We start from the raw sequence: 22,515 nt of genomic DNA, 5'->3' as shown, positions 1-22,515 counted from the left end.
TTCTCACTGTGAGGTGACAGTGCTAACCCCTGCATCGCCATCTTAACATAGGCTGTGACATCCAATATGTACAAGTATTAGTTTACATACGGCAGATGCAAAACTATAACTTAAATTAAATTCCCCCAAATCATTTTGCTGATCTGAGTTGCCTTTAGTCAGGGTTCACTGTGAAAGACGTGCTGCCTGTGATCAATTTCATTTCCCCTGCTTGTGTTCCTCATAGATGACAAGTTGTTTGTTTGTTTTTTTCTTCATCATAAAAACAGGAATGAAATCTTTATTACACAAACCTGAAACTACAAAGTATTATTGACTCAGGTAAGTGCTGCTCTGCAGAAACGGGTCCAGGTTTTCAGAGCGAGAGAAAGACATTAAAAAAAATCGAGTGGTGGAGAGCCAGCAGGCAGGTGAATCAAACTGTTCTCCTTCAAGCAGGAGGACTGCTTTAAAAAAAATATTGGAAAAAAATGTTAATTTTTTTTATGTGTGTCCATTAGAATGATTACTGTCCTTTTTTCTCCCCAAAATAACTTCTAGTGATTGCCAACAATGCATATTTAATTTTTTCTAATGATAATTTCCAACATTTTGGCATGTTGCATTTTATAACGCATGCATACAGAAGGGAGCAGCATTGTATTATAATTTATATCCAGCACTTACAATGTCACTTCCTAACATGAGCTGCACCTCATATTCACACAGAAATGGGAGAAAACTGAGTTCAAATACTTTGGAAGAACTTGAATTTGAAGAACCCGCAGTTTTGAAACATCTACATTTTCATTATCGGTCTAGATATAGACCGGTAATGAAAAGTATGTTCTTTTGTACACACAAAAATATTCAGATCACAGTAAGATAGTCTGTTTAAAGAAGAATTTTATGTGATAAGATACACTTCATTTGTCCCAGATTTGATACATATCTTTTGCTACAGTACAAAAACCCCCAAAGCCAAATTGCTTAAATAAATAAATTAATAATAATAATAATAATAATAATAATAATAATAATAATAATGCATACATTTTAAAGTTTATACTTCACAATAAGCTGGACTTAGTTTTCTTTATAAGTGACTTTTATTTTGAAAGGGTAGCAGTGTACATTGAAGCCTACAGAGATTAGAAATACTCATTTGGAAATTAAAACTGAAACAGCTGGTCTGATGTCTGTACAGGGATGACAAAAACAATGACACATGTATAACTTGTATTATGGTTTATAAGTCAAGTATTTTGTATATTGTATTGTATAAGTATTATTTATAAGTATTGACCTCAGTCATAACTGATGTCCTCACAAAGTGACTCAGAAACCTTCAGTGACACACTTCCACCAGCCCAGTGATCTCAGACATGAGCAATGACACGTTCAGGCAGCCCATCACGTAGAAAGGGTGCCATCACGGCGTCTCTGGACAGCCTCTGATTATTGTCGGAGAGTAAACATTTGTTTGGCTGCTCTGTACAAGCGCAGATAGGCTTCAGATGAATTGACAGGGTCCCCTAAATTGTGTCTATGACGCCTGATCCATCGCGTCAAGACCATTAAGAAGGAGGCTGGGTGAGATGATAGTGCATCGATCAGGTCGTGATGGATGGGCCCTGTGAATATATAAGTGAAGTTCTCGGTCGAGTAAAGGGAGATGAGTCCAGATCTGGTCATCAACACAGAGACACCATGCTTTCTGCAGCTCTGTTTTACCTTGTAGCTGTGATTTGTTCAGCAACATGGACACACGCTCTCCCCCTTTACCCTGAGTCCAACCTGGAGCCACAGACAGGTAAGACACTTTTAAAACTGTTTTCTTCTTTTCAGGTTATATTTCTCCTACTGATTTCTTCGTGCCATTTTTAAATCTCTTGACCTGATCTCTTGTCACCCAACACTTGGACAGTCACATTGTAACTTATCAATGAGATGTGTGATAAAAAAAAAAACGGAAAAATGAATGAGAAATATGTTTCATCTGAACAGATTTCATTCAGAAACTAGTTTCAGAAGTGGAGGACGGCACCAATGCTGCAGAAGGCGAACAGAGAGATGTGAATAATATTTATCCCCTACTGGTGCATCACAATGGAGGGAGGGACTCATGGAATAAAGGTTAGAAAAAAAAAACATAAATTTGCACATAAACAGGAAAAAAATCATCAAATTTTGTGGTGAAAGCAGATTGTACAACTCTAAATTTTATAACTCGTTTCAGGGGTGAAAGATTCAGCACAGCAGGATAAGTTTGCAAACATGGTGAGTTTGATCATCTGCACATTTGTACACTAATAAGACATAGACAGAGAAGTCTTTCACAAAAACAAGTGAAAGATGCAGAAATGTTGAAACAATGAGAAGCTCAAAGTATCATAAAATAAAAAGAGTATTCTGAATGTGTGGGTAAAGGCGAGTTTATGCCAGTGAAAACAGTGTCCCTGTGAACGCAGGGTCTGCATCTAAATCATCATTTTGCTTATTTTTAGGTCGAGGAGCTGAAAGAAGTTGTACTGAAATTGGCTGCCGCTGAGAAGCTTCGCTCACAGGGTTTCCTCAGATCAGAGCAGAGCCTCCCGAAAACGAACAAAAGAGGTGCGTGACTCACGTGCCACACCTGCTCGGCCACCGAAACGCAACGATCGAGTGAAAAAGGATGTTTAATTTCTGGGATGGAGTTTTTAACACAAGCTAAGATTAATTATTTACACTGTAAACAATGACAGATGTATAAGCTTTAAGCATTTAACACCTTTTATAACACATGTAGCATAGCTTTTGCATGATATAAAGACATTTTTTATTAAGGTGAAACAGTACAGGTAGAAAGGTTAAAACATTTCACTAATAGATATTGCCATGAAACTCCTCCAGAGGATTACACGCATTAGGAATATTAATATTATTTCTACTGCTACTACTATGGTGTTTAATAGAAGGCAAAGGCAAAAAGATAAAGCTATAAATCTCCAAAACTTTATGTCTTCCTTCATATTTGCTAAAGCCGTTCAGTGGGTTGATTGTTACCAGGCTGATTTTATATTTGACTATATCTAGACTTTCCACTAATCTAGATGATTTGTTCAACCTCAGCTGACTGCAGGTTTCACCAGCCTTATAGACAGTACACTATGGTCATAAAAGACCGTAGCGTCTCCTGCCTCTATAGTGATGATTCTTACTTTCTCAGTGTGTCAGTCAGTGTTTGAAATTCTCTGTGAAAAGTGCTCGTGATCATTAATCAGTTTAAGCCACAACAGTTTGCAAATCATCAATGAGAAAATGAATGTAAAGCTGCTGATTTTGCTTATTTTACAACTTTACTGTTTATAAAGTGAGCGAAACCAGCAGTCAGCTGAGACTGAAGATGTGGGTTGTATGAGTTGAATTTGCAATGAAAATTCTGCTGCCAGGTAAACAAATGATCTTTCTAACATACGCAAGTTATACTTTCTCTATCTACATTTGGACTCACTTGCATAATTTCTTCAGAACCAAAATCCAAATATTGGATAAAGCGATAAAGTGATTCTGGAAATCCCATGTTATAAAATAATCTATAAGTAAGACCCAGAATGATATCTGAACATCCCCTGTATATAATCATTCAGGATATATGCATGGAAATTAAAATGGAGAGTTTTGTCGTGATGAGTGCTGCTGAAGGGAAGATTTCTACCTGAAACAATGAAAAAGAAATCTCATCTTGACATTGACTTGAATTGGCTTTATTGTAAACATCCATACATATTCACTAAAAACCACCAGGAAAAAAAATGTCTAAAAGATATCACAGTGAACCTTCTAAAGCCAAATACCAACATACAGCTTTCTGAAATGTTATATTTAAATATGCAATAACTATGATGCTACATAGTTTAAATACAGTGCACCAGTAGATAACATGCAAATTTCAAACTTTAACATTATCAGATTTTTTGTTTGCATGCTATCTCTTCGCTGCTGTATCACTGGAAATGTCCCTGATGTGAAATATCATCTTAACTTATTACTGAAATAGTAACTGAGTAAAACAACAAACAAATAAAGGTCCCCTTGCATTAAACAAAACAGTGTTCAGTATTTGTATTGTATCTGTAACCTCCCTGTGAATATTTAAGATAATATTTTATCCTGTAAACATGTGCACTACACTACAGAGGAGTAAGTAGAGTATATATAAGATATTAATGCAATTACAAAGCTCAGATATGTTCAGTTAGTCTAGAAAAACAAGAAAAACACCTTGAAGGGAAAAAACTGACAAATAAAAGATGCGAGTAACATCTTTTTTTCTCTCTTTGATGTCCCCGACAGCATGTTTCTGGAAATACTGTGTGACCAACTAGAGCTCAGAGACAGCAAGTACGATGTGGTTTCAGCACGGCCTGGTTTGAAGCGCTCTCCCTCTTCATCACCAGTTTTGTTTCCCACCACGTGGTATATTCATCGTCTGCACCGGATCAACAGAAGATATATTTTTGAAGCTGTAAAAGGTTTTTTTTGTGGCTGAAAATAAACTTGAATATCAGAAATGCCGTTTCGCGTTCCCTGGTTTTACCCGTGAAAGTTCAAATGAATGACAGAAACCAGATTATGACAAAGAAATGTGGTATTTATTTTCATTAGTGTGACAGTGTGTGACAATTCAGTGAAACTGTATTTGTACACAGTAAGATATACAGGAGTGTTTTACATAAAAATGAACTGTTTACGCAGCCATTGCTCACACTAACACAATCATACATATTTCTATGTGGCTGTTTTGATTGTAAAATGCAAAAAATATTGATATTTACACTATAAACAAAACTCTACTAAATATAAATCAACAATCAATTGCACATATGGCCTTTTTTTGTCTGTGAGTGACCTGGATAAACAGTAAATGCCAAAACATTTGACTTTGGCATGTCTTGGAGCTCTAAAGCTATATGAGCTTGAGGATTTTAGGGTGTCTGGTTCACTGCCACAGTTTATTTTTGAAGTTTGCAGTGCCCTCTACAGATCACCATCTCTACACACATGGTTACAATTGATAAAAAAAAAAAAACACAGAACAAAGGAGTGAGATGTTTATTTCCTCTTGTTGGCCACGCTCAGGTAAGCCTTCTCAATTTCAATGTCGGCCGGGCACGTCTGTTTGAACTCGTCTCTCTCGTCAGCGTTTTTAAGGTATCTCCACACGCCTGTGAAATGGGCTGGAATCTCAAAGTTGCAGTACTTTTTGGCAGAAACCTAAAATAAATAAGTGGAGAGGAAAGTGTTTTAGGAAGTCCAGGGATCGGTTAAAACAAGCACTTATCTCATTCAAAGTTTAGTAGTTCGCATCATAGGTTCAGGCCTTCAAGATAAAAGAAGACAAATTTCACGACTGTTAGATGTTTAGTGATGTATGAAAGTAAACCTAACACATGGGTCATGTACTATTCCTTTAGGTTACTAAGACAAAATATCAACGAGGATGCTTTTAAACAGTGTTACAGGCACATAAATGCTAAAAGCAGGTCACTTTAGCCAGTTGCTAGGTGGTTGCTAGGCAATATAATCATAGCATAATATTTGACATAGGCGAAAACCTTCAGTAGTTCAGAAGCAGAAGTGTGCCAAGTCTGGTTGCACAACTGATGGTCTGGGAGAAGTTTGCAGTCAAACACACTCATGAACAGAGATTTAGCATTTATTAAAGTGAGAAGATCAGGAAAACTATTGAGTTTCCATCTGAGGTAGTTTATTTTACTGTATTTTGCGGTTTAAATTATAATAATCAGGATTAAATAAGGATAACAAAGTGTCCAGCTATCTGTTCACACAGGGATTCTTCTGATCCACTTTAGATGATCAGATGATTTTTTCCTTCCTTCCACCTCTGTTTCCTTTCAGCCATTAGTGCACAGACGTCTCACCCTGATAACGTGCAGTTTGGGCAGCAGGTTGCAGTCAGCTAAGGTGAGTCTGTCGCCGTCCAGGAACTTCCTGTTGGAGATGGCGATGGTTTCCACTGAATTGTGGTCGATCTCCTCGGGGAGGGGGCTGTTCAGGTAGTCATCCAGACGCTTGAACTCCCGCAGCAGGTTTTTCTCTTGTACTGTCAGAAACACAGAGACAGGTTTCATGGTGTGTTTTAAGCACTGCTGGTCAGACACGAGAGCTGCGTTTAAAAGCAGTTACCAGGCACCTGTACTTTATGTGAGAGCTTCAATTTTATGCAGTTTTATGCATTTGAGGGAAATATTGTCCTTGGTACCAGTGACACCACTACTGTAATTTATGTAGTTCCAACCTACTTTGCATTAAACTTCTATCTAACGTGCAAAAACTCGGTTAGCATGTCTCATATTTTAGCACATTTGGGGTGAATCTTGCTGATGCTGAGATGCACAATCTTTATACATGATGACAACGTCAGGTCAATGTGGTTAATCCTTCACAGCAGCAAATAAAAAAGGGGGCTGAATATTTTAGTACATATAATAGTTTATGTAAAACAAAATATATTTCAACAGGTTTTTGAACATGTTTTGAAGTTTGTAAAGGAATTTAATTGTCCAGAGGTTTGATCCAAATAGAGGTTTTAGGATTTTTCTCTTTATGAAAGCTTCATCTTGGTGTATGTGGACTGTCACGTTTCCATGTTTTGATTTGGAGGAGCTTTTTTCTTTTGTTTGCTTTGTGGGTGTGCGTCTGGTTTTTTTATTTGTTTCTTCTGTTGTAGAAAAATTGAAAATATGTTGGGAAAAAAGTTTAGAGTGAGTGTAATGAGAAAAAGCTCATTTTAACTATACTGACTTGACTTGAACCAATATGCAAACACAAATGCAGTTCAATACTCTGCAACATAGCAATATTGTATCAATGCTGCATGTCTATTAAATCTAACTTACAGGCGTTATTTGGGCTGTTTTTGATAAAAGCGGAGAACTTTGCAAAGATGTCCGCTCCCACATCAAAGGACTCTTTGTTTACCGGGCTGAGATGAGGATACCTGCAAATCGAGAGCAGAAAAGAGCGCATCGGTTCAGTGAACCGTCATCAACATCATAAGATGTTTATGTAATGATTAAGCGTGACGGTACCTGGGAGGGGCCAGCGTTTGTTCGAGAAACTCTTCAATTTTGATGAAGTCTGTTTTGAGGGTGCCGTTGTAGAGGAGGAAAGGAGGGTTAGTCCCAGGGGCCAGGTCTTTGAGCTCAGCTGGCTTCCTGGAGATGACACAGATTGATGAACAAAGGAGAGGAGAGAATTTGAGTTCTCTTAAGCATACCAAAATAGTAGTTTATCAAGACTGTCAGAATCAAATATTGTACTCTAAATTAATGAGTCAACACTGGCTATTAGTTTAGTTATGAAAATACACAGTGATGGGAGGGGCTGCCTTTTTAAAGGCCTGTTTTGTGTGTGCTCTGAATCACTTAATTATCTGTATCCTTTCAAAGTTTCCAAACCATGTTTGCTTGGCACGTAGTGGCCCTGAGAAATTCACGCAATAAAGCCTCAATTAAAGGAGGTGATTGTTTGAAAGTGACACAGAGGTCTTTGTACGCTCCTGCCTCAAACTTCTACAGAACGGAGCGAGTAAAACGTCAATAGGCGTTCAATTGGATTAGATTACTGACACACACACACACACACAAAAAGGTTCTCAATTTCTCCCTCGCTTTCCGCATAATTGAGTTTTGTGTGAAAGTCCCCACGACCAGATGCTCAGGAAGTGTTTTTTTCCACTGGAGCAGTGCTTACTTCCTCATATCAACAGTGGTCACTGTAAACTTCACTCCTTTGAGCCACAGCACCATGAAGAGCCTCTGACAGAAAGGGCAGTTCCCCACGTTTTCACCGTCATGTCCAGCCTGAAAAATACAAGAAATAAATATCCCATGAGTCCAAAATGTTCTGTTTAAGTGACTTCACTTTTTCTCTATGATCTCATCTGCAGATTAATAAAGTTATTTTGGAGCTGAGAAGGTGCGTCTGGGATACACACAGTCGATTTCCTATGTGGAGGAGGGGAAACCCTGGCATTGTGTTGTAGCGGAAAAACAACCGACACCAACGCAGAGAAGTTTAAAGGTCCACCACATATTGACCATATGTTAAATAACAGTGTGAAATGTCTGGAAATGATTTGCTTAAATGAGAAAATTGATGACACTCTCAAGTCTGTGTGGTAAACCTGAAGAAAGCTAGTTGGCGTAGCTTAGCTTATAATCACTGCTAGCTAGATGTGTATTCGCCTCTTCACACCGAATACAAAGCAACTGATATGAATTTGTGTTGTTAGACACAAATTACGGCAAATCCACATTAACTTATGTGAACATTTAGGGAGCTCCTATCAGTCGAGATTCTCTAGATATCACTGACAATCTCAAATAGAGCACACACTCATTGCTACAGATTCTGTCAGCCTGAGGTTTAAATTGACTTCTCTTTTAAAAGAGAAAGAGAAAAAGGAGAGCGCTAAGAGAAAGTGAGAGAAATCAGATGACTTCTTGGTAAGTTTTGAAATACTGTAACTTGATTCCAGCTGTCGGTTGTGGTCGTCCTACTCATATTGGCTGTTTTGAGTGAATATTTGGGGGTTTTCAAAACCACTGCAGCAACTGGACTGACAGGAGTGATAAAGATGTGAAGATAAAAGATAAAGTTTTAAAGATGGATGTAGCCTTTGGGTCTGAACAAAGTTCTTTTTAAAGGCCACCAGGGAGCAATATATGTGGTTACAATAGCCTTCTCTGGGGACCTGTGTAAACACTCCTGATGAGCTTATGGGCTTTCAGGCTGTACTGGATAAAATGTTAAATTCATTCTAAGTGTCAGAAAGGAAGATTAAACTCACTGATCAGTGAGCGTGTGCCACGTTCAGTATCAAAGCGGCAAGATGCCGACTGCAAAGGAGTTCATCTCGTATCTTTAAAACAGGACTTCACAATCCAACATGTGACATCACGCTGCTTCCATCTTTATCCTGTCTATGGTAACACGTGGTAACTTCACTTCCAGAAAGATCAGCGGTCAGCTGATGTTTCCATTTGTTTGAATTTGTGCAAAAATTGTAAAAAATATCACTTGTAGCTTTAAGCAGGTTTATATTCTGGGCTCTTATCAAGTCTCATCAACGACAACATGCCATTTTAGACTTTGTTTACATTCTTCATTATATTAAGTAATGAGATAAAACTCATAAGTGCTCTTTAGAGGTATTTTTCTGCTACTTTTTGGACAGTTATTACAGTCTTTATGCTAAGATGACTGGATTATCTGCTGGCTCCAGCTCCACATGAGAGTGTTACTTAACTTTTCATCCAACATCTGGCAAGAAGCTGCACGTTTAAGTGGCTGAAATATGGCACGTCTACCACTCTATACTGCCTTATTTTGTTTTTGCTATTGAGCTGCCTTATTGCATATTTCAGAATACACAGTTTCTCTGCACTTGTGCCTCAACTAACTAAATCAGGAAAAAAAATCAGAAGAAAAAAAGAAGTAAGAAAAAAAAAAAGAGAAACTTTTGTGACTTTTAGATAGATGACTGTATTTGAATGTGTGCGTAACTAAGGTGGGTGTGTCTGTCCAGGCTTGAGGCCAGTCTCCATATGCTTCTTGCTCCTTCTGGGTGTGCTCTGATAAGTTGGAGAGTGTCTCTGATAAGAAACCAGCTATGGCCCACACCGAGGATACAAACACCCCAACATCTGCAGCGTATGGTATCTGGGGACAGCACCAATAAAAAATAGAGCTGTCCTCTGATTGTTGCTGCCTCTATGGCAATAATTGTGGACCACTGTTGTTTGACAACACTCATAAATGAGCAGCAAGCCTTTGTCAGAGTGCCCCTTTTCTTCAGAAGATTGTTTTGACAGGTTTAAAATGGACATGAAAGGACTGACCTTGATGAACAGCTCGATGCTTGGCTCCTTATCAGAGCTCTGTCGAAGTGCCATTTTATCCCCCAAAAGTTTTTGTTCTGTTTTATTTAAAAAGTCCAAGTGCTCCTATTAAAATTTCCCCCGAAGTCAGCAGTTGCAAAAATCCACAAAGCTGAAGAGAGGAAGCTGAGTGTGGTGCTGTCGTAGAGGCACTCTCCTCTGGTTTCACGTGCTTTCTGTGGTCCTGGGGAAGTCTCACACCTCAGGGCTGCCTGTGTTTGTCTGAGGGCTCCTTGGAGGCTATCGCTCTGAACATATTTTACAAGTTAGGGGGAGAGGGCGGATCCGAGTAATGGGCGGGGTACATGCCCCACACTTATATACCCAGAGCCTAGCTCTATGAGGAGAGAGCTTAAAATAGCTCTTCTGCACATTGCAATACACAGGAAATGATAACACAGGGTGACTCACACAAATGAGCGCAATTCATGAGAGCTCCTCATTCCAACAGCATTTAAGATAAAAGAATTCGTTTAATGGAAGACATCCACTGTGTTTTAAAGGGCAGTAGTGAGACAGAAAGTATGAAATGTTTGCTTTAGTCATTAATAACATGTAAATATGCTTGAAACCAGTTTTTATACAACATATAGATGGCTGACTGAACCAGCAGCAGACAGATAGTAGTAAATAATGGAGCAATTTACCTTTGTGTGGATATTTATGTGGTACTTTACTGTATTCTACTCCACTGTGTGCCATAATGAAAATATTTTACATTCTACTTTTCACAAATATATGATTTTATTTTAAACAAGAACAAACAAAACCAAATAACAATCCACATTTTAGAAAAACACAACAAATGATAAAATAATACAAGTGACTTTTTGTTGGAGCTACATCCCCTCAAAAATGGCTTTCAGTATATGTGCTGTTCCTCTATGTGGAGGCTTTATCAATATTTGTCTTCTTCAGTGCTCAACATTTACTCTGCACATTTTTTCAAAAACAATAGTATTAGCAAACAAAACAAAAGCTGGAGTTCATTAATGTTTAATCATTTGTATTATATCTGTATCCTTCTGATTAGGAACCAAGCAGGTACAGCTTTTTTATCACATCAAGGTGCTTAACACTGTAACTTAAATGGACTTTTAGCTGTTATTTCTCAGTGACCCCTATGTGACCCCTTTGGAAACTTAATTGCCCTCCCCTGCTGTAAGGTAAAGACCTGCGATATTAGAGGGAAAAGACGAATGTTGAGAAGATCCCTTTGATCAAGCATTTGGCGACAGCGGAGGAAGAGCTCCCTTTTAACAGAAATAGTGCCAGGATCAGGGAGGAGCAGGAACCTGCAATGACCTGGTAAAGAGTGAGTCGAAGGAGAAGAAAAAGGAAAGGAAAGGGGAGAGGATAGAGACACTGCGACAAAATACAAACTATGGGAGAGAGTGGACTAATGTTAATGGCATGCAGCAGTAATATATGAACACACTGTGAGAGATAAGATAGAGTTAATATGGTTTATTAAGTCACTGAACAGTATAGTGACCTGTAGGGATGAATATGATCTGTGAAACACTGACTGGACAGTCCTGATGTTTTGTTCTCCTTTCGGGTGTTTCAGGTCAGCTTTTTTATCTTTATAATGTCGTTCCTATCAGTCTCAGCTGAACGTACTGTGCTAATCTAAGCTATTAAAGTAAGATTGTGAATACTGTAAAGCGAACAGCTGCTGAAAAGCTTGTTAGTACTATCACTATGAACGTGTTACAAATGAGTTCAAAATCCGACTTCACAAAGATGTTAGCGTTACCGTGAACTCTGGACTCAACAACACTCAATTTACTGTTTTCACTGTGCCTGTTTTCTTTACAGGGCACAAAAACCAGTAATAGAATAAAAATTCAACCCCAAAAAGCAAATTAGGAGAACAGAGAAAGTCAGTTTAGTCACTACCTTTACTTCCACCTGTTCACTTTGTTTTTCTAATAATATTTTAGCAAAAGTTTGACTAATGTAGCCTTACATTGTCATTTCTATACCTTCACAAGTTCAGACTGAGAGGGAAACAGTTTTGTTACAGATGCTCGCATAAAATATAAACATGGAAAGTAAAGTAGACTCTATATTAAAAAATGAGTACTAATAAGTCACTCAAATTGCAATGTTAAATTAGAATTGAATATTAAAGTTAAAGCAATATTATGTACAGTACAGACAAGATATTGCAGACTAAGTGAAAATAGTTGTAGGTAAGGAGCAGTTATAAAGTTTGATGGCCACAGATAGGAATGATCTCCTGTGGCTTTGAGGTTGCGTCATAGTTGAATTTCTACAACCAATGACTGTAGTGCGTTTTTAGCTAAATGTATAAGGTCTGAATGGGCTTTGCCCTCTTCTTTAAAAAATGATGTGATACTTTGGGGGTATTCTGAGGATGTTCTGAGTAATGAGCTGTGGTTGTGGGAATCCCCCTCAATAATAAAATAAGGGCATAAAAAGGGCCAACTTACACTGCTCGAATAGTGGTGTTTGGAAATAAAGAATATTAAAATACTTTAAGATTTTGAATTTTAGCGCTAAAAGAATATCAAATATCATGAAATTTTTCAGCTGAATACTGTATATGCTTGCCATATTTTAAGTAGGAGGTCTCTTGGTCAATTAAAGACTGAAAGTGATAGTTTGTGCTTAAGAAGTGGAGACAGGAGTGGAGGGGCAGTCCGGTGTTTATTGTAATATGGCATCATTTACAGTAATTAGGGGAAAGGGAAGTTTTATGACAAAATCCCCATGCTGCGGTGTAGAGTTCCTTAAAGAAACAAACAACACTGGCGAGATTGTGAAATGTACCACAAGGAATTGAAAAAGAAGGCTTTGTGCCCCATTCTCATTTATCTGCTCGAGAGGATTTGAGGAATTTGCATCACAGAGCGCGAGCATGGAAACAAACCCATCACAATGAAACTACCAACAAATCCCGGAAATCTGGCAAATAACACCCCATCGCCACAGGAAATATAACTCAAAAGGAGAGAGATCATGGAGAAAAAGTCCTCCTCCTTTTTCTTTTTAAATGTCTTCGGAGTCATGGAGGTTACTTTCCAAGTGTTTGGAAATCCGATGTTCATTTCTGCTCACTCATAACACATCCTCTAAAAAATAATCACCACCTCTGGGAGGTGAGTGGAATTTTACTGCAGCACGGTGGGAGTGCCTCTCTCATTTACTCACATGATTAAACTGCTTTTCAGTGGTCAGTCTTTATTATAGCATTTGCTGTGACAGAGGGTGTGTCCATTGAAACCTGTGTGACAAAGCGCTGGTGTTTTACTAAGAAATTCAATAGATTCGCTCTCACGGGCGACTGCAGTTTTCGATAACGTCTTGAGGTCAGCATGGGCTGATTTCATGGGTATTTTGTGTTGTGTTTGGTTGCCATGACGACACCGTGTTGAGAAAGAGGGGATGAGTAAAAGGGAAATTAAGGTTAAAATCACAGCCATTATAGTAAACTGAAACCAACTGATTCAGCCCTGCCAGCTGGGGTATTCAACAGGAGAGTTTTCCAAAGTATCCCGGGAGCGTGCATAGCTTACTAATGATCTTCCACTTCCCAGGAAAGCCCTATCTCCTGGAGATAAATACACATATCTCCACTGGACACACACACAGCAAATGGAAATGGGGGGGGAAAAGTGCCTTATCTCTATGAACAGAGCTCTCAATGTGGACACCGAATCCAAGAAAGTTGAACTGGATTTTGCCATTACAAACACACACACACACATGCAGCCACACAAAAGGTCAAACTGTTATCCTGTAAACTCTGCTGCTCTGTGGTGGATTCCAGACTCCCTCTTTTACACAAGAGGAACGTTTGGATCTGTGAACTTCAGACATTCATAGGCCTAAATTTCAATAACATTTTAAGTGGGCGACACGATGAAACTAATTCCCGGACAACAACTTCTTGGCAAGATGGGTGGGATACCAACATGCTTATATACAGATCTTTTCGAAAAATGACCGGCAAGCTTATGTTGCACACAGAAAAAATATCAGGAAACTGTTGCAACATGTACTGTCCCTCCCCTCAAAATCCCAAATGGCAGTTAGTCAGTTTTATAGTTGTTTCCACATTTTGTTTATGGTTCAGAGACAAGCTGTTTTTTTTAAAGATAGAAAACCATCATACCAAAAGCACGAGAAGAAGAAAATATCTCCTTATTCAAGTTTAGGAATAAGCATGAAGTTTTTAACGTAAACACACAAAACGAAGCAGCATATTTTAATCCCAGTTACATGTTGCCAGAGATAGTCAAAAATAGTAAAATTACAAGTTGTGCTCAGTTTGCAGTTGAAATCTAAAGATTTCTTGTTGAAAATTTTGCTTTTACATAAACTGATCAGCTAAGGCTGAATCAAAACAATGCTGAAGTTCAACAATTAGTGCTATATAATACATAAAGACACAGTCAAATGGTGTGCTGTTACCCAGTGGTTTGCAGACTTCCCTTTTTGAGGCCTGGAGTTAATTTCTCATCCTCGTCTTCTTTATTTAATAAACCAGACTTCATGATTGAGAGGTGGATCTGAAACAGGGGACATGAGGACAACTTCTCAATAACAGTTGTAACAAGGCATATCCTACTTTATGCTTGATTTGGACATGTTTACAAAATTTACCAAAAGAACATGTTTCACATATAACGTTAAAAAGTATTGATTAAAGTACATTTGGAAATTGTTTACTGAGGTCATAAAGCAAGTGTAAATTCGGGTCACGTTGTTACAGATCTCTATATAATTGGATATCTTTGATTAACCAGAGGAGCCAGCCTCTGTTGGATTTAGAAAAAAACAAATACATGTCCATGTGACTTTCTATGGTGTCTGCTTGCCATGTTGCTGCAGATGGATTCCTTTATGGACAGGTCATTTGGCTACTTTAACCTTTTATACCTTATCTGTCAGTCCCATTCGCATGAACTTAATATCTCAGGAAAGCAAAATCTGGCGCAAACAGCCACTTGATCTCAGGGATGAACTAAGTCAAAGTCAAACAAAGTCAAACAAAGTCAAACGTCAGCAGGACCACACAAATACATATTTTTGGCCCTAACTCAAGAATTCATGCGTAAATGATGACAAAATGTTTTGCACAAATGTGTGGTAGGATAACAGGATAAAGTGATGAAATTTCATATGCAGCAGGTCAAAGGTCAAGTCTGGTTAGACATGGATGTAAACTTGACTGATGAGCGATAGAACCACATAAATGCTTGGCAGTAATTCTAGTTTATTGCTCAGCAGGGCCAGCTGTTTCTTGTAAACACAATGGCATCATTGACCTACTGACTGCTCTCTCACAGGCAGTCAATCGCACAAACAGCCTATTACCACACAAACCCTGTTGCAGGGTCTGTTGCAGGATATTCACAATGACAGCGTCTTGGAGTTTCTGCCGCTCTTTTTGTCTCCTGCCTCTCCTCCTGGCTCTGAAGATGCACACAGCACGTTCGGCTCCTGATTTCTCTCGTAAGTCTCTTGGTTTTGAAATCAATAGCGGACTCAAAATGCTGATGCGTTGCTTTTCAGCTGCATAAAGAAGCTTCACAATGACATTTCCTAACAGATTTCCACATCCTGCTTCATAAGCAGCTTGTCATAATCTCGCGGAGAGACCAGAATCAGGGTGAAGAGGCTGCAGAACAGATCCTGAACTTGGATATCCACTCAATACAACCAGATACTCCCATAGCAATAAATAAACTACAGCTGACCTGTGTTTATCATCTGAGCTGTTTTCCTATTTGGACTGTGTCACTACTGACATTATGGAAACATTGGTACTGTATGTTCAGACACAGCCAAAGGTAGCTTTTGTCTCAGACACTGTTCTGTTTGCATGTGCATCTCTATATCTGATCACAGCAGAGATCTTTTGTTTGTTTGTGTGTGTGTGTGTGTGTGTGTGTGTGTGTGTGTGTGTGTGTGTGTGTGTGTGTGTGTGTGTCTAATAATAGCTCATTGTGAGTGAGTGCCTGGTACTGTGTCTCGTTTGTTCCCTAAAGCTTTAAAACGCCTCTGTGGAGCACGCACACACACACACACACACACACACACACACACACACACACACACACACACACACACACACACACACACACACGGTTTCCATCATGTCACAGAACAAAACATTGACTTATATTCATGTCCTAGAGATGTAACCGTAACTAATAAATAAACTAGCCTTAAACTTGACCCTAAACATAACTTAAGTCTTAATACATAATAAAAATTTGCATTATAAATCTTCACAAGGCGAGATATACTGCACGTACACACTAGCACAATACAGTACAGGAAACACACATGGGAGGGGAGATTTCACTTCAGTGTCTATGCGCTGTTGCTGATGATGTTTATATGTGTGGTCATAGTCCAAAAATTGTCTTGGCGAGCTACACCCAGTGAGTCGGACACCACCCTGTCGACAGGGGACTGAGCTGTTGTAGGGGCTAAAAAAAAGCTCTAAATAAGTCAAACTGTTGACTTGTTGACAATGAAAGGGTCGCAAATTGTGCATGAGTAAAGGTAACTGAGTCATCCAGTCTTTATTAGTTGGTTAACAACAGAAAGAAGACCCTTTATTTCTTTCTCTTTCATCCAGGCTTTCTGAGAAATGTTTTTCGCTTGTTAAGCTACTTAACATTGACTTTTGAATTATTCAAGCTTAAAAATTTCACCCAGCTCAAGGGATGAACCAGTGTTGTGTCTACACATAACAGAGAACTTAGCAAGAAAACTATTTCAAATTGTATCTTGAGGTACTTTGAGCCGCATGTCACGAAAGCACATGAATTATTCCCATTTTTTTAACTGAATCTAAATGATTATACGGTTTGACGGGATTAAAATAGGATTTTACGTTGATAGACAGTGTGGAGCGCGCCCTTAAAAAAGAGAAAACTGGAAAAGCAGAGGACAAAAGAAGAAGTGTCAGGTCTTAAAAACTATCAGCAGCAGACAAAATGTGTCTGAAAGACATTTCCTGAAGAATCAGAGAATAATTCAGCAAAGATTTGACGCAGGAGCTGAGAGATGCATGTGGCCCTTTAGCTGATCCATCTACTGTTCACTGATGCCTCATCAGAAATGGTCATAATGGAAAGGCGGCAGACAAGAAGTAATTCTTAAGAAAGGGAAACAGGAAGAAAAGGCTGGCGTATATGACGCTATACAGGAACTGAAAGTGGAATGATGAATCAAATTTTCCTTCAAGAAGCCTGGAAAACTGTTCCTGAAGACGATTTAGAGATATTACAAGAAAGTCTGCCTAAGAGAGTTCAGACTGTGTTGAATGAAGAAAGGTTGTGGCACTAAATATTGACTTTCAAGCTTGTTATATTTGTGTAATCTCTGCTTTTGCTTTATATACTTAATTCCCATTTTTCTAGTAAAATATAAAGAAATAAAGGGGGCTCAAGACTTATGCACGCGACTATAAATGAGGTGTAAGATGTGTTTGAAATGATAAAATAGACATCATCAGCTCTTTTTATCTTTCAGTGTATCTTCACAGCATTCTGAAAAACCACACGGCTCATGCTTGTGAAGGAGAAATTCTCATCATCAAGTGTCCCTCCAGGACGTCTGTGGCCATCCTATCAGCCTTCTATGGACGCCGTGTTCCCAGTCAGCATTTATGTCCTCCTGCAAGCACAAACACAACTGCGGAGGAGGACACAGAGTGCACTTCCTCAGTTGCTATCGAGGTACACATAGCAACATTGACATAAACTGTGAACTCACTGCATAATCTGCCTTAATCAAATGCTCTTATGGGCGACTCCTGTTGAAGATAACAGTGGTCCACATGGATTTTCCTGTGCTTGTAGAAAGTGCTGTCAGAGTGTCAGGATCGGCGGTCGTGCCACATTCCCGTCTTAAGTCCGGTGTTTGGCCAGGATCCCTGTCCCCTCACCACCAAGTACCTCCTAGTCTCCTACAAGTGCAGACCAGGTGCACTACTGAGCTGGACAGTCCAGTCACTTCACCACTAGCGAACACATGACTTTTAAATTTATGTTAGCTAACTGACAAAGAAAGACTCCATCACATAATTTGTGCATAATAAAAGGTGTGCAGAAAACTATCAATAAGAGGGGCCTTGGCTTGAAAAAAAGAGCTGCACAGTAAAGTTCTTAATTAAAAAAATCTATTAGCATATAAAGCTGGTAAATAAAATCTTTTTTCTTTCATTTTTTCTATAATTAAGTAATCGTCTTGAAATTATTATTAGTTTAAAATATCTTATTTATGTCTTTTGTATGCTCACAGACATCTAAAACGTAATAAATATAACGGTAACTTAGAAAAGAGGAACTGAACTTGGTATCATTTAGAGTTTCTGTAATATTCTTCCTCAGTCAGCCTCTGGTTTCAGGCCTGTTAAGCAAAACATAAAAAGGAACTTACATTTTTTGGGGGTGTTTTAAAAAAAACGGGCAGTCACACATAAAACACAAAACTGTACATTGAAACATTTGCATTCCAAACTGAAGTGCATATAAAGTCTGAGTTACATAAAATTAAGTGGGAGTCTTCTAAAATTGTGATTGTAGCTTTTAAACAAAGCCACACAATCAGTCCACTAGTGACTCTTATAGTCTCACATCAACTTCATATGCACTTTGACATATATTGTCACATTAAATTACCTCTTCTATAATAGGTTATGACTGGATTTGCAATAATCAGCTTGAACAGGAGGAATAATAAATAAATAATAAATGTCTAACATATAGTAACAGCCTTTTTAACGTGTTTCCCTTCCTTATTACTGGGTCAGGCCAGGGTCACGTCTTTCCTGGATTTTTCCCTATTTCTTAAGACATGACTTTCAGATACTGTTCATCTGATGTCCATAGCTCATAGATTAGTGTTAAGTAGCTTAAAAGACAAAAACAAACAAACAAAAGCCATCGTCTCAAAAAGAGTGGGTATAAGGAATGCTTAGAAAATGAGTGAAAAAACAACTAATGTCCAAAGACCTTCAGAGAACCTGGAGAACTGTTGCTCAAGACTACTTTGGAAAAAAAAAACTGGCTTGAAAGCAAAATATAAAGAAATGCAGGGTAGCTTGAGTCATTTACATAGCTCTCTAAACAGCTGTCAAACAAGGTTGTAAACTTTTGAAATAATAACAATGAATGCTTTCAGCCATCAGATTTTCTTAAAACAGCTACAGAAAGTTCTTGTCAACTTTTAGATGTTCTTCAAAATGTGCCATTTCATCTGTTTTTCAGAGCACCACCGCACACGACTGGTGTGTGAAAATGAGCGTTTGAGGCTGATGTGTAAAAATGAGACTGTCATCGCAATCTACTCTGCCTCATTTGGACACCTGCTGCACGGCAGTCCTCACTGTCCTCAGGAACCTGGATCAAAGGCTGACATGGGTCTGCAACAGCAGGGGGCTCAAGTGCCATCTAGTGGCAAAAAAGTGGAGCTAAAGTCCTGTATAGACATGATGGAGAATTACTACTGTACTGTATTTAATCATTCATATAAATAGGAATTATTTATTCATATTCATTAATTTCTAGGTGCTCAGGTTTTAGAGAAACAGCTTTTCTTTAACAATAAAATGTTACTGTTGTCTTCTTCGTTACAATCATTGGTTTCATTTATATTAAATTATTTCAGAGTGTTTGTCTCCGGCGGCCCTGAGGAAAGTGTCACGCAGGTGTCACAGCAGAGCAAACTGTTCACTAATAGCCGATACTCGAACCTTTGGGGACCCGTGCTTCCCCGGCACCAGGAAACACCTGCGGGTGTCCTTCACTTGTGGTAAGTGACAAATCTACACCTACTCTTTTTTTTGGCTTGGATGTAGATGCATAGTATATTTTCTGTATTTGCATACAGCTGCGTATTGTGACAGTGTTTCATTTCCTCTTTAGTCCCCAGATATCTCCTAGAAGATGTGGGTCAAGGTCCAACAGATCCTTTCATGATCTCAGATTACACACACGGTGAGTGTGAAAACGAACGTTCACAGGTTTCATTGCATGCAGCAGACTTTGACTGGCTATTGAGCCCAGAACCCTCTCGCCTGCAGGTGGATGGTACACTGGCCCCACCTACAGGCCTCAAAATGTGTTCTTAACCAACTCTCTGGAGATCTTTGACAAAATACTGGGTATGTGTACTGATGCCTGTGGATGTCAGGCTACAGCCACATATATAGAAATGTCGGTGTTCAAGCACGTTGGTGGACACAGTCGAGATACTGAGCTCCAAAACGACATGGAAAAATTAGAAGAGGTGCTGAATAAAATGAAACGTATTGTTTTTAAATTTGATTTAGAGTAACTGGAAGCCCTTATATACCACCTGTCTATTTTCTCAGTTGCTTATCTAGCCTAGTGTTGCAGGGGCTGACATATATCTCAGCCGTTACAGATAGAGAGGTATGATACTGGACTGACATTCATATAGCACTTATGTACTCTTTACTGGCCCCTTTAAACCACAATCCACATTTACTCTTTATTCTGCTCACTTTATGCAATTCATTTACCTCACGTCCACAGCCAATTTACACTCACCAGTTAACCTGATATGCATGTGTTTGTACTGCTGGAGAGAATCCACACAGGCACAGCAAGGACATGCAAATTCCACACAGGAAGGCTCCAGCCAGCCTCTGCTTATCAGTGTGCCAGCCACTTGTCTGTGCTGATAAGTAGTAATCTAAAATTTGCGTACATATTTCTGTATTATTTCCATTTTCATATAATTATTAGCTTATTATATTTAAAAATAACTTTTCCTAATTTTAGTCTATTTCTTTCCTTTCAGTTTATTATGACATGTTATATTTCGACATATAAAAAAAAACAGTTATGTTTGTTCCCTTGGATCATACATTAACCTGCTGGTGGAAAATACAAATATTAGCCATTATGTACTCTGACTAAGATAAATAATCATATATGGTTTTTGCAGGGATGATCCTAATCCAGAGCCAATGCTGTGTCTTTGTTTTTACAATACTGCACTGCCCAGGAAGATTTTTCAGCTAAATCAGTTTATAACAATATTAATTTAAATAGAAAGAAAATATCGATAAAATTATTTGGATATTTGAACTGAAATAGGAGCACTTGCAAATTGATTTTGATACATTACTCACATGAAATGAATTTACTGGTTTCTTTGAAAGGTCACACCTTGTATTAATAGTGTTTTCTAAAGCAATTTGAGAAAGATGAGCTGAGTGGACACTTGTGGCTTATGTTGGCAAATTTTTTATTTCCTCACACATCTCTCTTCCAGGTCTCCCAGAGCGAGTTGCTCTCTACTTTGTCTCCGGCATCTGTGCTGGTCTCGTGTTCCTGCTCTGCCTGTTTGGTGTTCGCTCCACACTTGTGAAAGACGTTAAAGATCTGGTTTCTGACCTGAATGATGAGCTGAAAGCATCTCGCAGACGACGCAAGGAGCTCATGGAGGACCTCTTTGAAGAGGATGTCTCTGACACATCTTCTTTCCGCCGCCTCACACAATCCTACCGGACAACTGACATCTTCAGTCCACCCACTTTAACAGTAGAGATGGTTGAGTGGGGGGAGGAACAGACTAGGGATCTGCCCAATGGAGACATTTGGCCACACAGAGACTCCAGCCCTTACGCTATTCACAAGATTAAAACCTACAACAATTGAGAGTAAAGCATCAGTATACTGCATTAGAACGATAGCTGCTAACTGAAATCATACTGAGATAGTGCTTTTACTGTAAATTGGACCTATTATGCTCATTTCCAGGTCCAAACTTTCACTCCTCTACTCTTCTAGAGGAGCTTTGCATGACTCAAAATCCAAGATAATCCTTATTTATCTTGAGCTGGGTCCTTAGTTCATTCACAGTCTGAAACGAGGCATATGAACTCCTCTTCCTCCAAGCCAACTTTCTTCTGATTGGGTGCCCCTCACAAACTCAAAGCTTAAGCATTAGGTGGTTGGTTCCTAAGTGCCAGAGATGAATTAGGGAAGTCCCCAATCTTTGACATTAGGCAAAGCCAAGAGTAGAAAATAAAGTCTGAATTTGAGTGTTTAGAACAGCCTGAAGGGAACCTCTTGTACATACAATAACCTCATTATTTAAAATCAGTTTAACCTGAACAGTAATGAGGTATATGTGACAGAAAATAAGTGAAAGGATGATAGCTTCTCTCTAAATGTAACTGAACCTTCTAATCTGTCTCAATGCATGATGACACTACTAAAATACATGAAAACCTAATGGTGGTTGATTACAATCATAAAGATTAACATCACATGTTTGTTGTTTCAATTAATTTCAAATGCTGCTGTGTTTTATGGAATAACAGTGGACGTGCCACTGATTTAATTTTAATAACTTCAATGCATTTTTGCAGTTACAATATGGAAAACCAGTATTTTCAGTGCACTGTGTGACTAATAAATCATTGGGTGAGTTAATGCCATTTTTAATGTTTCATTAAAACGTACAAAAATAAAGCTGCTCTTTTGTGGGGGAAACATTTCATATTATTGCTGAAGGATGGAGAGTTAAATGTAGAACAGTGCAAAACCAAATCCTCAAAAAT

General features: G+C 38.6%; 3 protein-coding genes across 4 annotated transcripts; 2 read left to right on the top strand and 1 right to left on the bottom strand.

The window, feature by feature from the left end:
* The first annotated feature begins 1,474 nt into the window (after positions 1-1,474).
* Positions 1,475-5,061, top strand: urp1 (urotensin-related peptide 1). The gene is made up of 5 exons (XM_085244361.1): positions 1,475-1,792; positions 1,987-2,115; positions 2,219-2,259; positions 2,487-2,592; positions 4,315-5,061. Exons 1-5 carry the CDS (start codon positions 1,603-1,605, stop codon positions 4,344-4,346), a joined length of 498 nt encoding a protein of 165 aa, XP_085100487.1. The 5' UTR covers positions 1,475-1,602; the 3' UTR covers positions 4,347-5,061.
* Positions 4,592-10,179, bottom strand: clic2 (CLIC family member 2). Its single transcript, XM_085244352.1, has 6 exons — positions 9,888-10,179; positions 7,738-7,847; positions 7,074-7,199; positions 6,882-6,982; positions 5,904-6,085; positions 4,592-5,235 (listed from the first exon to the last, which is right to left on the bottom strand). Exons 1-6 carry the CDS (start codon positions 9,939-9,941, stop codon positions 5,074-5,076), a joined length of 735 nt encoding a protein of 244 aa, XP_085100478.1. The 5' UTR covers positions 9,942-10,179; the 3' UTR covers positions 4,592-5,073.
* Positions 10,180-15,250: 5,071 nt separating this feature from the next.
* Positions 15,251-22,383, top strand: LOC146582547 (protein eva-1 homolog C). 2 transcript variants are annotated; one of them, XM_085244334.1, is made up of 8 exons: positions 15,251-15,413; positions 17,448-17,653; positions 17,777-17,900; positions 19,187-19,339; positions 19,587-19,730; positions 19,844-19,915; positions 20,002-20,082; positions 21,222-22,383. In XM_085244334.1, the coding sequence occupies exons 1-8, from the start codon at positions 15,317-15,319 to the stop codon at positions 21,605-21,607; spliced, it is 1,263 nt and encodes a 420-aa protein (XP_085100460.1). In that variant the 5' UTR covers positions 15,251-15,316; the 3' UTR covers positions 21,608-22,383. The 2 variants fall into 2 exon arrangements, with proteins under 2 accessions (XP_085100460.1, XP_085100465.1); XM_085244339.1 differs by lacking the exon at positions 20,002-20,082.
* The last annotated feature ends 132 nt before the right edge of the window (positions 22,384-22,515 follow it).

The sequence above is a fragment of the Mchenga conophoros genome, linkage group LG2 (assembly GCF_057382185.1).
Source record: "Mchenga conophoros isolate Kocher_MC1m ecotype Shallow Benthic linkage group LG2, M_conophoros_male_GT1.1, whole genome shotgun sequence".
Classification (NCBI taxonomy): domain Eukaryota; kingdom Metazoa; phylum Chordata; class Actinopteri; order Cichliformes; family Cichlidae; genus Mchenga; species Mchenga conophoros.
The sequence above is the reverse complement of the archived record's forward strand: the minus strand, read 5'-3'. Positions and strand labels throughout refer to the sequence as shown.